Below are 14130 nucleotides of genomic sequence, written 5' to 3' on the forward strand. Positions count from 1 at the left end.
ATCCTGCATACCTGTGACTTTCCCCATTTGCTTCTCCTGTAGAAATCAGGCATATGCATAGACCCAGGCCTCTTTACTACTCGAATGGATGAAGCGGTACCGGTACCATGACAGATTCAATTTTTCTCTATTCAGTCATTAAAATATTACGCCCATGCACCGTCTAGGTAACGAACTATGTAGAACAACGCCTATAATATTCACCGGACATTTGCTCCCAAGATGCCTAAATCTCATCTCCCAACCGTCCAAACCTTGATGCTTCCATCATCCGCGGTGGTAACCAGGACCTCCTCTTCTGGTCCTGCCTCCCGACCTCGGTCTGCGCGTCTCGCCCAGGCCACATGGTTGATCTCGTAGATACCATGCGCACCGTCCACAACCGCAATAACTTTCCACTCGGTCTTGGGGACAGATGCACCGGTTTCACCGGCCGGAAGATCAGCGTCCGTGACTTGCGTCGACTCAGCAGCCACAAATCGCTCTTCATACAGAACTATCCGTCCATCCGCGCTTACGGACGCTAGGAGTCCCGTCCGCTTGCTCCATGCCACCGCGTACACTGAGAGCTCGTGTCGCGAGGGCAGGATGGTTTCTTCTTCCCACGTTTCGTCAATGCCTGTTGGTCGGATAATGCTGGGAACACCGGTGCCCCCGAACGGAGGTTGTGCTCGTTGCTCTTTAGGTTGTCGTCGCCAGATACGGACGGTTCGATCGTCGGAGCACGAGACGAGGCGAGGTCCTGACAGAGCACGATGATCTTTCCACTGAGTGGTCAGGGGGAGGGTTGCATCGTTGGTCGACAACGGTACATTGTCGGCTCCTTCCCAATCCAGATACCATACGGTACCCGCATGGCCCTTGATGCAGGCGACCTGGCCCCAATCGTCCAGATCCTCCCGCCACACTCGAATAGTATCGTCGTAGCTTGCGCTGGCCAGACACTCCTCGACTGGATGCCAGGAGACACATTTCACGTCGCCCTCGTGCTCCTGCATGACGGCCACCGTCTCGAAGTTGTTATCGCCGTCATCGAGGTCCTCCCAGATCCAGATTGATTTGTCCCGTGAGCACGTCGCCAGCAACATGCCCGACGGGGACCAGGACACCGACTTGACCTCGCTATCATGCCCATCGAGAAGTACCGCAAATCGCCACTCTTCGTCATCATCGCTGTCGTTGTCGTTGGGCCCGGTGCCATTGGCGACATCGGACTGAAGTCCGTCATCGCGGCCGTAAGTGTCCCAACGGCGCCAGATCCCCACGGTGGCATCGAAGCTGCCTGTGGCAAGAACGCTTTCGCCTTGCACATGCGGCTTCCAGGCCGCGGTACGCACGCTGCGTTTATGACCGCCGGTAATGGTCGACAGGAGTCGGAAATTGGTCAGCGAGTAAACCCGCACCGTCTTGTCGGAGCTGCAGGTGGCGACGATCGGGAGGGTGGGATGAGGCGCGGTCAACCAGGTGCGCTCGAGGGATGGAGGGCTTAGATCAGACAGGAGGGTGAGATCTGCTGCCATGATGAGAGTGAATTTGTGTCTCTGGCCTGGGGGAGATTCTCGTCCGGCGGAAATGGAAAAGGTGGGGGATGGAGGAGAGGCGGTAGATTTCTCCGCTCCGAAGAATGGAAGTAATTGAATGCACTCTTATTGAATATCCAAAAAAAATAGATCGTACGGAGAGATTGATATATAGTTATATCGTGTGCTCATGAGTTGATGTCATCATGGAAGATACACCACCAAAAAATAAGAATAAAAATAAAAAAAATAAAATATAAAAAAATTCCACCGCAGCAATTTCTACACCAAACAAAGCCTATATCAGAACCAATCCCTCCCAAAAAACGCCAATATTCATACTCTGGATTCGGGGGAAATGATTTCCCCAAGGATCTGCTCGTAGACCGTCCCATGGCATATCCAATCTACTTCACGGACCTTCTCCAATTCTTCCGTTAACTGTCCGACTTCGTTGACAAACTCGGGCATTCCTGCCCCCGCCAGGTTCTGGCTCGCCGTGGTTGTAGCCCGCACTCTTTCGCTAGCACTCGAAGCACTCAGCCGAGAGACAACGTGGGCTCGCAGACGTGACAGAATGAGCCGCGCAACGGGATCCGTAAAACTCGTCGCTACGGCTCCATTATTTGCGCTATGCCCTGGAAAATTGGCTGGATCAGACGAGGGGGATTCATGCTGAGACAAATCCGTCTCAATCGTGACCGGGGACTGTGTTCCTCCAAATGGCGAGACTGCGGCACAAGCAGTGGCAACCGGTCCCAAAACCCGCCGGATGGTTGCTGCCAGTTGAGCGCGGGTGCTGGCAGGCATCGGGTGTGTTGATTCCAAGATTGATTGAACTCGGTCAGGCTGGATGTCGCTAAAATCTAGGGAAAGGATTCGATCGGCCTCGGCTTTCCATTGGGACCGCACGTCGCGCTTAAGTAGGTTCTTCGCCGTCAGCAGGATCGATGCCGTGGCTACAATCTTGAACGCCTGCGCATGCAGTTTTCTCAGTCGTTGCCGGTCTAATTCAAGCGTCTCCGGAATCAGATCGTCGGACACGGAGGCATTGCTTAGCGCAAGATCCACGAGACCTTGCGCATAGATCTTGGACGCCGGTGGCCGCGGCTCTCCATTGACATTTTCCGGGTCACGCTTCCGCATCTCGTCCACGATGACGTTGTGATGGGTTCGCCAAAATCGTCGGCTTTTGACCAGGCCTATGGATCCATCCTGCAGTCCCCTTTCAAAGGTCCTCTGTTCATACCCCGGCGCTTCCTGGATGAGCTGAGGAGCTGCAACCTGGATCATGAAATTCGTGTGATCGAGAGACAGAAGATCGATGATCGCCATCAGTCTCGCCAAGCGGTCGATTGCATCCCCTGATGTGTCCTCTGCAAAGGCCTGGACTGCAGGGTCCCGATAAGGAGCACAGAGCTTGGGCAAGATGGTGTTCATAAAGTTGAAGAAGCTATCATAAGAGAAGGCACCGGCTTTGCTTTGAACCTCGATGAGTTTCGGATCGAGTACTTCACTAATCAGCACATGAAGTGAATTCCCCGGCCGTAGTGAGCGTAGTAAGCGATCCTGGATGACAGTGGCCATGGCCACGGTCCAATCCGTTCCCAGCCCGGCATCTACGTCTTTTCGCATCATCTCACACATATGCGCCATTACTTTCCTGCGCGGCTCCGTGTACTGAGTCTCCTCAATCTTAAATTCCTTATTGATGAGCAGCTCATGGACCAATGTACGATTTTCTGGAAGCGCCGTGAGGATTCGGGTGAATTGTTCATGGGGAGACATGCGCTGCCTTTCCAGTTCTCGAAGGAGCGTACTATCCGCATTGTTAAAACTCTCACTGATCGGTGACGCGACGCTTTCCGTGAGAGCTTCGGTAGACGAGGGTGCAACCTCGGCAGATCGTGGAATGGCCTGCTTGGACGTGGTTCTTTTCTTCTCGCGCTTGGCCTTCTTCAGGGCATCTCGGACCATCTGCATCGCATTTTCCGAACCGGCAAGACGCTTTAATCTCGCGAGGAGCAAGATCTGGTTCTGCCTGATTCCTTGGCGATAGTCGTCCGCTACACCTCCGGCTCGATCGTCTTTGACAGTCTGCCAAATCAGTTCTAGCTCAATGAACTGCGCCAGCATTATTTCGATTAGAACGCTCGAGTCATGTGATTTCCACGCATGGAAAGCAGAGAAAAACACGTTGTACGCCTCGCAAAGGGTCTGGAGCTCGGTGGAGATGACCGCAGGGGAGCAACAGCCAGCGGAGAGCAACGGCGTCACCTGTTCAAATGCCGCCAGGAGCTCGCGAGCTTTGGCAATTAGATCCTGTTCCTGCTCGCCATTGCTACTCAATACCTCCGCAGGGTGAGATACAATGAGGTAGCTGCTTAGAAAGGTCCGCACAGCACCCCGTCCGCCCATTGTCCCACTCTCCATATCCTCCAGACCGCAGAGCTGAAGGACGCGGGCCGTGGCGGATAGGACTATATCCTTCGAGAGGAGAGCACCGACATCCTCGAAGACCATGTCCCTAATACCATCCGTCGTCAGTTTTAAACGATGGAATTCCTGCATGACCCTCTTCGCACGGTAGGTCCGCCACACCCGTTGGATGGTCCTCGCGGCCGCGTCCCGAGTGAGCGATCTGGTGACCACCTTGGCCATCTTCTTTTCCTCTGCGGCGGGCAGGCTGCTCGTGCGATGACGTCGCTGACTTTGCTGGTAGAGAACACGCCTCTTTTCCGCCTCCGCGAATTTCTCTGCCATTTCTAACCGAAGACGGGCGTGTTCTGCGGCCTTCTTCTCTCGATTGTCCTCCGCCTTCTTCTTGGCCCGACGAACTTCCTCCTCGCACTTGGCAGTGATCTCAGCCAATAGTCGCTCCCGCGTCTGTTGGGCAGCCAGGGCTCTTTCCTCCCTTTGCAAGTTTCTGGTAGCAGCCTTCGTAAGGGCAGCGCGCAGTCTCACTTTCTCTGCATGCAACGCACGATCCGCGAGTCTCGCTTTCCGGGTTTCGAGGATAGAGGTACGTCGAAGGTGTTGCGCGATGTTGTCTGTAGAGGACGCGCCATGGGAAGAAGGATTCGAATGGTGCGAATGCAATGAGGAGGTCGAACTCCGGCGCGACGAAGCTGCAGAAGAACGGCGGACCAAACTAGGCTTCCGCGAGAAACGAGCAGCAAGATGTGAGGGCAGACTCAGCGGTAGAGGCTGCTCGTCCGACAGCATCTCCACATCTGGCTCGTTCAATGAATCGGGCGAAACAGTTGTCGGGCCCGCATCGGGCAGTTGAATCTCAACATCCGAGTTACGGCGTAGCATGGTCTCGAGGGCGAGAAGTCACCGTGGTTGATGTGTGCAGCCAAGGACGGAGGGGGATTATCAAATCGCGGGGGCTAAAACTGACGGAATTCGAGACGAGGATATTTTCTGGCTCGTCTTCTCTCACATATGCGGAATCTGATCTTTCTCTCTCTCTCACCCTCGCTCCAGCTGACATGCAGTCACAACGGTTCGAAGAGAGACAGAACCAAAAAGAGAGTACTTCTTGAGTTCAAGGACGATGCGGAACATGCCCTAGTCTGCGGAGAGATAAGCAGCTAAGAAGAGAAATGATGGAAGGGGAAATGGTAAGTAAGCAAGGAAAGAAGGAAAGAAGGAAGGGATAGATGGATAAATCGATCGAATGACACAAGTTCATTCGCCCATGACTAACTCGTGGACGCATGCAGCCATGGCCGTTGTCGCTGAGGGAGGGAGGCTCGAAGAACGCGACCGAAGACGCAACCAGGGAAGCTTAGCTAAGCGGCCCGGTTAGTTAACTATTGTGATGCAGAAGATTCGATCAAAGAAGATGCAGTCGAATATGCAGTCAGCGATCGTCCATGGCGATTACTGGTCTTGGATGCATGCATCAGTATGTCGATGCTGGATAGAGCTCTGGATGCATGTCCGATCGATCCACTATTCCTCTTCCATCTATCCATTGCATTGACGCTTACAATAGCGGAGCTGCATTCTAACCTATGGCGCTGATAAGAGGTATTATGCTTTGTAAATATCAGATTCTACGCAGATACATCGTGGCCCTCATGGGTTCAAATGAGTAATCTTAGATTGATATATGCGTAGCCTCGCCAAAAATGGTCCAACGTACATTGTATACAGCATAGAAAAAGCTAGGGAGGCAAGGGAGACATGGAGTGCTAATCGGACCAAAAAAAAAAAAAATTCTGTTCAGCGATGACCAAATATATCGAATCTCTCGTCGTCATCATCGTATTCTTCGTCCTCATCCTCGACCTCATTCTCTGAGTTACTATCTCCGGACGCATCTTCATCCTCTCTACCGCCTGATTCTGTTTCCCCACCAAGGAAACGATATCCATATTTAAACTTCGTGCCCCAGATGCGAAATTCTCCGCTATTGTCATTTTCATCGTCTCTAGATGCCCGCCTCCCAAATAATGAAGTCGAATAAGATCTCTCCGGTCCACGATACGGGGGAATCCCAAAGTAATTACTAATCACAGGGGACACCGCACGGCCACGTGAGAGACTGTATGAAGAGAATCGTCCACTCTGCTCAGCGGAGGAAGGTGCGCTTAATTGCGAGTTCAGACTTGTCTCCGGCGCGGTACCAGTGTCAACTCGCAGCGATTCTAGAGTTGATAGCATAGACACGTCAGCGCTCTGTGAGGACGATCGGAATCGAAGCGTATTGATACCCCTGCCTTCACTATCCTGCTCTATTGAGTCGAGTGCATCACCCTGTACAAGCCGTACTTGGGCAGTGTTATATGATTCACACCTGATATATATTAGCCCACCAGGAAGTGCCAATAAAGTACCATGCTCACATATCGCATCTCAGGCCCAGCCAATGATACCCCACGACTGACTTCACGCTGCAATCATTGCAATAAATAAGAGCCTTCGTATCTTTGAACTCAGTTGGCATCGGTTGACTTTGGATTGTGCGGTCGAGATTTCGAAACGTGGATTCCATATTGGTGATGGTTTTACTGCATATGGGACAGCGGTATGAGGACTTTGAATACTCAGACAGGCATTTTTGATGAATGCTGTGACCACATCGCATGAAAACCACAGTCTCTGGAGAAGTAAACATGTAATCCCCGCAGATTGGACAGTCGCATTGAGTTGACCGCTCGATGCATCGATGGGTGGTTTCTATCGAAATAGGCAGACATACACAACATGTCTGGATATGTTCGTTAGAACCGGCATATCCTACGCTGTCTCTTTCCTCTTGGAGTTTCTGCGCCTTACCTTACAGTGGAAGAAGTCTTTCCCTAATCCTTGACCGATTCGGCAAATCCCGCAATCATTGCAATGGTATATGCTTTTACTGCTGTCATTGTCCCACAGCTTGCAGGTATTGCAATAGTACTGTGCAGTCAGCTCGCCGCACTTTCGACAAAATTGTGCAGCAGATTGTGCATGGCCACACAACATGCACAGCATGTTTTCTGTTTGTGGCCGATTGAGCTGGTGGTCCTCAACCTCATCATGGCAGAATCGACATGTATACCACTTCTTGCAATGGAAACATTGCAATTTAACGTTCCTTTTATAGTGCGAGCAGCCCAGGCAAGGCTCCTCAGGCTCCTCGACGTCCACATCCTCGACATTACTTAGAGGAGAATCAAGTTCTGCCCCTGGATAAAACGTTGGCTTCATATCATCTTCTGTCACATTGTATCGAATGGTTTGAGAAACCACCGAGATGGGGGACGCTGAGGTGACGGACAATTGATCCAACGATTGCCGACTCCGACGTGACGTTGGAGTCCCGGCCCTTTCTGGGCTACGGGAACTGGATGGTGACGGCGCCGCCTTGAATGAGTGGCTATCATTGCCCCCTTGTAAAGCATTGTAGTTCGCTGTCATTAACTCATGAACCATGCGCGCTTTCTCTGCACTGCTGGACTTCAGGTCTCGAATCGCGTGGATCTTTTGCCGTAGTATACCCATTCCGTCATCCTCGGGGAGTAAGGGTTGTGTCCCAATATCATCCATATCGAGGCGATTATCTGGAATCCTAGTGATCTCTGTATTCGGATTTTCCTGCCGATTGACATATGGTGAAGATACGGTATGTCGACCTGACCCGATGGAACCATTTCTGGGTGTGACCCCCGACTGGATGTTTAAACTCCGCGGGGATGTACGGTCGGACACCTGTCTATTTTGCTCCAGTGAAAAAGAATGGCCTTCATCATTTTGGCTACTCCCGTCAAGCAGCGTCGATGTGGGGGTTGCTGGTCCATCGTTGGACCCCGCAAGGCTACCATGCGACCGTATCCTAGAATGCCTTTCGTAGTTTGAGTCCGACATTATGACACGCCCATCGCCATTTCTGCTGCTGGTGCTGCTGGTGCTGCTTGCTGAGGATGTCCTGTTCCGAACGTTTGAGGAGGATTCTACTTGGTTATGGTCGCAAGACGGCTGGGAGTCAATCGGTTGAGAAAAGCGGCGGCGGGCTTGCCGAACAATGGGGCCGATCAGCAAGGAGGATAATAGCCCGCTCATGGAGAATCGGAGGCAACATTTGATTCGGGAGAAAGCATGGGGTATGCCGACAGACGTCAATTTGATCGGAAATCGAGGGCCGAATGGAAGCTCTGCTACAATCCTACTCCGTACTAAGAGAACAAATCACCCACTAATGGGCTCGGACAGGAATACTGCCACCATGTGACATTATCTCGCCCGGACCGACTGCTGATTCGCTGCCCGAGAGTATGGAGGAGCACCGAAGGCACCCCTAAGTAGTTACCGTGTACTCCATATATTGGCTTATTCTTAGGCAACCTTCTCGGTGCCTACAAGCTATCTAGCAACTACCTTAAGGTACACTGGTCTACGGGAAGCTTCTTCTACTTTGACAAATGGAAGATGTTGTCTGTAGGTAGTAAGTAATCGTTTTACTCGTGAAATAGTCAGCAAGTAGAGACTGGTGTCACTGCCACCGGCCATAACCTCGAACAACTACTCATATCACCTTGTTCGGTTGATAACGCTTTCGGGTTTATGCTACCAAGCATTGCCTCTTCTGCTCCCTTGTCTGAGTGACCAATCTCCTAGCTTATTTCAACAGCCCGGGTTCATCTGAGCCACGTGGAGAGAATACATCGTGCCATCTATGCTTCATTTAGGCAGGAAGAGGCGATGGCGTGATGCCATGATGTGGCTAAGAGGGGGCTGATAGAAAGCCGCAGGTATTGTTGATGTTCTTGTGTTTGCGATAGTCGGGGGATCGACCGATTCTTCCATCATCTCAGGCAAGTCCCCAAAGACTCATTGAGGAGCATTAATGTCAGATTGAATTGCTCGTTAGCACTCTCCCGTAAACTGGCCTCTTTTTGATTAATTCCTAGTCCATACAAACTTGAGCAGAGTTAGCGCCAGCGCTTCTGTCACCTGTGCAGAGATCCAAGCAGACCAACGGGCGGATATGGTCCCATGCACAGCGGAATCATAGGAAGTAGAAGAATAAAACATACATCCGAAACTCTTTATTCAATATAGGCTGTTCCCAGTATCGCGCAATCAGTATATTTTTCACGATTTTATGCTCCATTCCTGCAACGTCACGTGCTCGCTGGAGAAAGCGCAAGGTGTTTGCGATTTTTTGAGGATCGAAATCCTGAGGGGAGCCAGATCGGAAGGATGAACGGAGAGTATGGAGAAGGACATGTCGAGACGGTGTAGAGTAGTTGACCACCTTCAACCCTTGTCGATACAGATGACGGTAGGCATGGAGAATCGCCTGATGATCCGCCAGGGGTGTTCGAATAGGAGCCATGACATTCATTTCCTGGTGGACTGGCGATGTGCAACGAAGATGGACCTGTTCTTTTCATGTCCGATGATCCTGGTGGACTAGCCCCGATCGGGCAAGCGCCGCGTTAGGCCGCAAAAGGCCCCATTCTGTGATTCTCCCACCTTTTGCAACCTCTCTTTCCGTATACTTCACTTCCAGAGGTCTTCTCTTTATCGTCGACCTCACCCATACGCCTTACTCTTTCGTGTGCTACCGTGGTTTCAAAAGAATCTCGGGCACTGGAATAACTGACGGAGGTGTTGCAACGACCTATCTTGTCCAGTTAACCCTTGACTCGGGCGCTGGGATTGATTGAACTTCCCGCACATGCGTTCCCCTGTATAGTAGAGATGATTGCTAACTGGGAGCACCCAGTCGTGGATGCTACTACTGGCTTCTAATGCTACTACTAGCTTCTACTAATACTGACGCCGTGCGGCCTTTTTGGAGAGGCGCCGCGATAATGAAGGCTTGTCTTGTAGTCACCTGAGAAGACCTGATATTGACAATATGGCCCGAGTGACTCGCAGGCTAGCCTCGGTCCTTGCCAGGCGCGCTCCGAGTAGAACTGCTCGGAGAAATGCTCGAAGGCATAAGGTGATCATGGAGTCCGTTACACAGGCGAAGAAGAAGCTTCGGAGTGTTGTATGTTACTGCGTGTCGTCGGTCGCAACCCGGACTATCTTGACAGTGGAAACAGATATCGTTCGAAGCGAAAGCACCACCTGGTTACACGTTCATCCCGGCCGGAAATCCCCAGCTTACGACTGCTTGCAAAGAGCTATGCCGGAAAGATGGTCTCAAAGTTTTTGCCGTCACGGTAGGCCAATGGTCATGTTTTGTCATTCCTTTCCGGTTGCCCATTTTTGGTCCTTCTTCTCCCGCTCTAATTCTCCTTGTTCCTACTAGACAACCCCCCATATGCATACTCATAATCTTTCTCAACATGTGCACCGCATAGGGTACCATTTCCCAAGTGCTGCTGTTGCTGCGGTGTGTATGGATTTAGGCCTATATCTCACTGCAACAGGGAAGGCGATGCCATTCTATGGTGCGACCTGTGCAGGGAACAACCGTAAACGCAGTAACTCAGAAGTCTCGCAAATAACAATCAACACTGAGGCAAGAGATGTTTTAAAGGATCTTTTCCCCAATATACCTGACAATGACCTAAATCAGATAATCAAAACGGCATTTCAGAAGGTATGTGAGCATAAAATTTTTTTTTTTTTGGATGGCTGAGCGATGAATACTAAGTTACTGCTGAAAACTATTAGGGTCAACGGAAAGTTGGCACAGCAGTCGAACTGCCTTTAGCCCGCCGAGCGCAATTGGCCGTCGTGGCACATATCCGGCATATTTATACCGATTATGATCGTCTTCTGAAGACAACTTCATTTCATGAGGCCAGAAGTACTGTCGAAGAGCCTACTTTAGCCAAATTAGTGGAATGGCGAGGAGACGATGAAAACGGAAAAACAGTCCTCGAGGACGTGTTTCGGGAAGTAATTGTCATCTCTGATGATGACGACAGCGATGTGGAAGGAGACGCACCCGAGTCTGTAGATCGAGACTACAGTGTGGAGATCGTTTCTAGCAAGCCGTGTGTCGAGGAACTGCAGACAAAGCCGGTGAATTACGCCAATCCTAGTGTTCGGGGCTCCCAAATAGATATATCAGAGGATGAGGCGCCACCGGGATTCCGTTACGTTCGGGAAGTCCCCAGAAAGAGGAGAGTTGATCGTCGCGGCTTCAGTAGATATCAGGCCTGGGACCGTGCCATCAACCGATATAGGAATATGGCACATGAAGCCGGCGGAACTAACTCTAGTAGATTACATGATGGTGCAGCTGACAATTCAAGATCTCTTTACTCTGTACGGCAGCCCTTGGAGCCGGCTCCCTACCGAGCCCTTGGCCCTCGTAATGGACAAGGCGCGAAGCCTACCACACCTAACCCGGCATCTGGGAACGATGGGATGAATAGATCGATGCTCGGCCCTTCCATAGAACGTCGTGTAAGTGCAACCTCATTTGATGACAGACGCTGGAAATGGTATCCTGCTGACTTCCAACGAGCCATATGAGCTATATTCCATGGTTGAGAGGCCTCACCAAGGTCTGATGGCTTCTTTGTCTGACAGGGTACCGTTGGAACGAGGACCAGCACTCCAACAGGAAAAGTATCCATTTCAGCAAGCTAACTCGCCAAATGCCCCTGTGTTTGTTGGTGGCCCTAGAGAAGTCCATGAGGAGCCCAGGAGTCGTTTTAGGTCCTATAAAGTATCAGGCCCTTACCCAAGCAGAACGGTTGCGAGCCCCCAGGAGCGCGTATTACCCTCTATTGAGGCTCCACCTGCAGATATCAGACGCCCGGATAGTGGACCTTTGGATCATTTGGCCCAGAGGTTATCTGGGGGGTTTTCGATTCGTTCATTGACGCCGCATCGTCCACCCCACAAGGACATCCCGTTGCAAATTATTGAGGACAGGGTGCAAGAACAAGCCCCCAAGAGAAGGCGGGTGGCCTACTACGAGCCTACAAAACCCTACAGTTCCCACCCGGGCATAACCTCATCTACAGTGGCAGAACCCCATACAGGAGAGCAGTATATTCGCCCTGCGTATTTTCCAGCCAAACAAATTCCCCCCCAGGATGAACCCCACTTGAGTAGGAGATATGCTGCCCCAGTTAATCCCCTCAGTGCTGCACAATCACGACCAGAGGACTTACAGGATACTTTCCTGGACACCATCCAGGCTAATACGGACTCGGGAATCATTATGCACCACAGGCGCCTAGAAGACCTTGAACGTCAACCGGTCCCACATGGCCGCCTGGCTCCAGTTCACGAAATCCCAGGACAGTCTTACGATTTGCCAGCAACCGGATTTGCTGTCCTTGCAGAGAAAGGCCACAAGAGGATGAGCCACATGCGACCATCTGACCAAGGAGACCAGCGCATCTATAGCACAGGCCATCCATACAATGCTGAGGGTGTGAAACCTTCTCAGTTGCCAAGGTCACATGAACCTAGTCTTCGGATAGGAACTTACGACCGTATCTCTGCGTCACATGAACTCCCCCAAAGAAGACACTATGCCGATGACTTTGTTCGTGCTATTGATTTGCGTGAGCCTATCCAACTAGACAGTCCTTTGCAACGCCGTCTTCAAACCAACAACTCGCCAGAATCCCAGTCTAATATTATCCAGTCTGACGATAATCCGTACAGGCCTAATCCACCAGGTAGTATAGCCGTGAGACCAAGTGGTCGAACCAATCCGGATTCTCCAATCAGACCGGGTACCCATATTTATGCTGTGGTGGATGATAGGGTTCCAAAACATCACAACAGCAGGCTACTTCAGTCTCAATCTGCGGCCCCTCGTTATGAAAGAGCATACGAGGGCCCTCTGGATTACTGGTATGATTTTTTCTAGGAGGTTAGCCTTGATAGCCAAAGGCCTAACTCCACATGGCTTTTCTTGTCCATCACTCCTTCCTTTGTGAAATTTTTGTCAATGTCAATGACTGATTCTATTGCACAGGCAAACCTACGAACAATTTGTGCCAGAGGAACAATCTCGTCCCACCTATGTGGGGAGAGTTGAGCCGCCTCAGCCTCAGTATCCGGTACCTGGACGCAGGGCTGTTATTGTGGATTAAGTAATGGTTTCTTACAGTTGACTGGGTTGCTCTGATTGTCTCCATGTTCCGGGATTTTCACTGTTATTTAAATTGTAAATGCCTGCATGAGCACTGTACATATAACAGGCTAGAAGTGGATGATACCCACAATCGTTGTTAACAGGGAAATATACTTCTCTAGAACATGAAAATATATTCATGATATCTCTGCTCTGTAGCTATGAAGGAGATCAGAAGACATAGGGCAGACTTTTTTATTTATGTCCCGGCCACCCAAAGCTGCGGATATCAGAATGTACAGTAACCAGAAAATATTGAATACACTATCTATATATATAGGAAATAGAAATAAAGAAATCTCGAGGCTCATTTGGTGCGTGGTATCAAGGATATCGTGCAAACTAGACGATGTTTCATTCAAGCTGAGGAATTTCACGCTACCCCACTATAAGAGAATCCCCAGGAGCTCATACTGAATGTGAACGCCACGGAGGACGGACGGACGTGACGACACAGCTCTCACCAGACCAACTCAAACACTCATCGTTTCGCCATCCGCTTCTCCACCTGTGACGGCCTTTCCAGTCTTCTTGATGGTGGCCAGCACTGTCTCGTATGCCAACGAGGTTTCCGTGGTGACGGTAGCGGTTTGTGACTCTAAGCTGACGTCGTACGATTTAACGCCTAAGAGTAAGACAAATTGTAAGCACGAGCAAAAAATAATTTAAAATAAGAACATAAAACATGTAGACGTTATATAATAACTGGAGTAAAATAAACAAAAGGAGACGATAGCAAGCGCAAGACAGACCATCTAGTTTCTTTAGGACTCGCTCCACTGCACCTGAGCAACCACTGCAGCTCATGGTGACGTTAAACTTGTATTGATGGTCAGACATAATGATATAAAGCCAGTTGAGGAGCGCACTTGAGAAGAAAGGAGAGTAAGCGTGGTGTGTGGACAGCTTTGAGTCCCTGTCTTATATTGTTGTAGTAATCGAGAGTGGGGAGGAGCTAGGGGTATGTGGGGGCGTAATGAAACGCTCAAAAATGAGCGAGGTGAGATAGCTTATGTACTTACACATCATGATTCTATTATTACTAATGCTATG

General features: G+C 50.6%; 6 protein-coding genes across 6 annotated transcripts; 1 reads left to right on the forward strand and 5 right to left on the reverse strand.

Annotated features, from left to right (window-relative positions):
- Positions 1-233: 233 nt before the first annotated feature.
- On the reverse strand, positions 234-1520 carry cia1 (iron-sulfur cluster assembly protein CIA1; the record flags this gene model as incomplete). The annotated part of the gene is made up of 1 exon (XM_033565844.1): positions 234-1520. The coding sequence occupies one exon, from the start codon at positions 1518-1520 to the stop codon at positions 234-236; it is 1287 nt and encodes a 428-aa protein (XP_033431601.1).
- A 336-nt stretch (positions 1521-1856) lies between these two features.
- Positions 1857-4838, reverse strand: ATNIH1004_001145 (IQ calmodulin-binding motif domain protein; the record flags this gene model as incomplete). The annotated part of the gene is made up of 1 exon (XM_033565845.1): positions 1857-4838. One exon carries the CDS (start codon positions 4836-4838, stop codon positions 1857-1859), a length of 2982 nt encoding a protein of 993 aa, XP_033431602.1.
- A 915-nt stretch (positions 4839-5753) lies between these two features.
- ATNIH1004_001146 (CHY zinc finger protein) lies at positions 5754-8072 on the reverse strand (the record flags this gene model as incomplete). The annotated part of the gene is made up of 3 exons (XM_033565846.1): positions 5754-6287; positions 6733-6741; positions 6810-8072. 3 exons carry the CDS (start codon positions 8070-8072, stop codon positions 5754-5756), a joined length of 1806 nt encoding a protein of 601 aa, XP_033431603.1.
- Positions 8073-8815: 743 nt separating this feature from the next.
- On the reverse strand, positions 8816-9348 carry ATNIH1004_001147 (uncharacterized protein; the record flags this gene model as incomplete). Its single annotated transcript, XM_033565847.1, has 2 exons — positions 8816-8930; positions 9047-9348. The coding sequence occupies 2 exons, from the start codon at positions 9346-9348 to the stop codon at positions 8816-8818; spliced, it is 417 nt and encodes a 138-aa protein (XP_033431604.1).
- A 528-nt stretch (positions 9349-9876) lies between these two features.
- Positions 9877-13036, forward strand: ATNIH1004_001148 (DUF2293 domain-containing protein; the record flags this gene model as incomplete). The annotated part of the gene is made up of 6 exons (XM_033565848.1): positions 9877-10011; positions 10067-10186; positions 10546-10569; positions 10644-11384; positions 11446-12794; positions 12919-13036. The coding sequence occupies 6 exons, from the start codon at positions 9877-9879 to the stop codon at positions 13034-13036; spliced, it is 2487 nt and encodes an 828-aa protein (XP_033431605.1).
- Positions 13037-13550: 514 nt separating this feature from the next.
- On the reverse strand, positions 13551-13917 carry ATX1 (copper metallochaperone ATX1; the record flags this gene model as incomplete). The annotated part of the gene is made up of 2 exons (XM_033565849.1): positions 13551-13702; positions 13830-13917. The coding sequence occupies 2 exons, from the start codon at positions 13915-13917 to the stop codon at positions 13551-13553; spliced, it is 240 nt and encodes a 79-aa protein (XP_033431606.1).
- Between the last annotated feature and the right edge of the window lie 213 nt (positions 13918-14130).

Source organism: Aspergillus tanneri, assembly GCF_003426965.1.
Source record: "Aspergillus tanneri strain NIH1004 chromosome Unknown AapTan_2_pilon_pilon_pilon, whole genome shotgun sequence".
NCBI classification, from domain to species: domain Eukaryota; kingdom Fungi; phylum Ascomycota; class Eurotiomycetes; order Eurotiales; family Aspergillaceae; genus Aspergillus; species Aspergillus tanneri.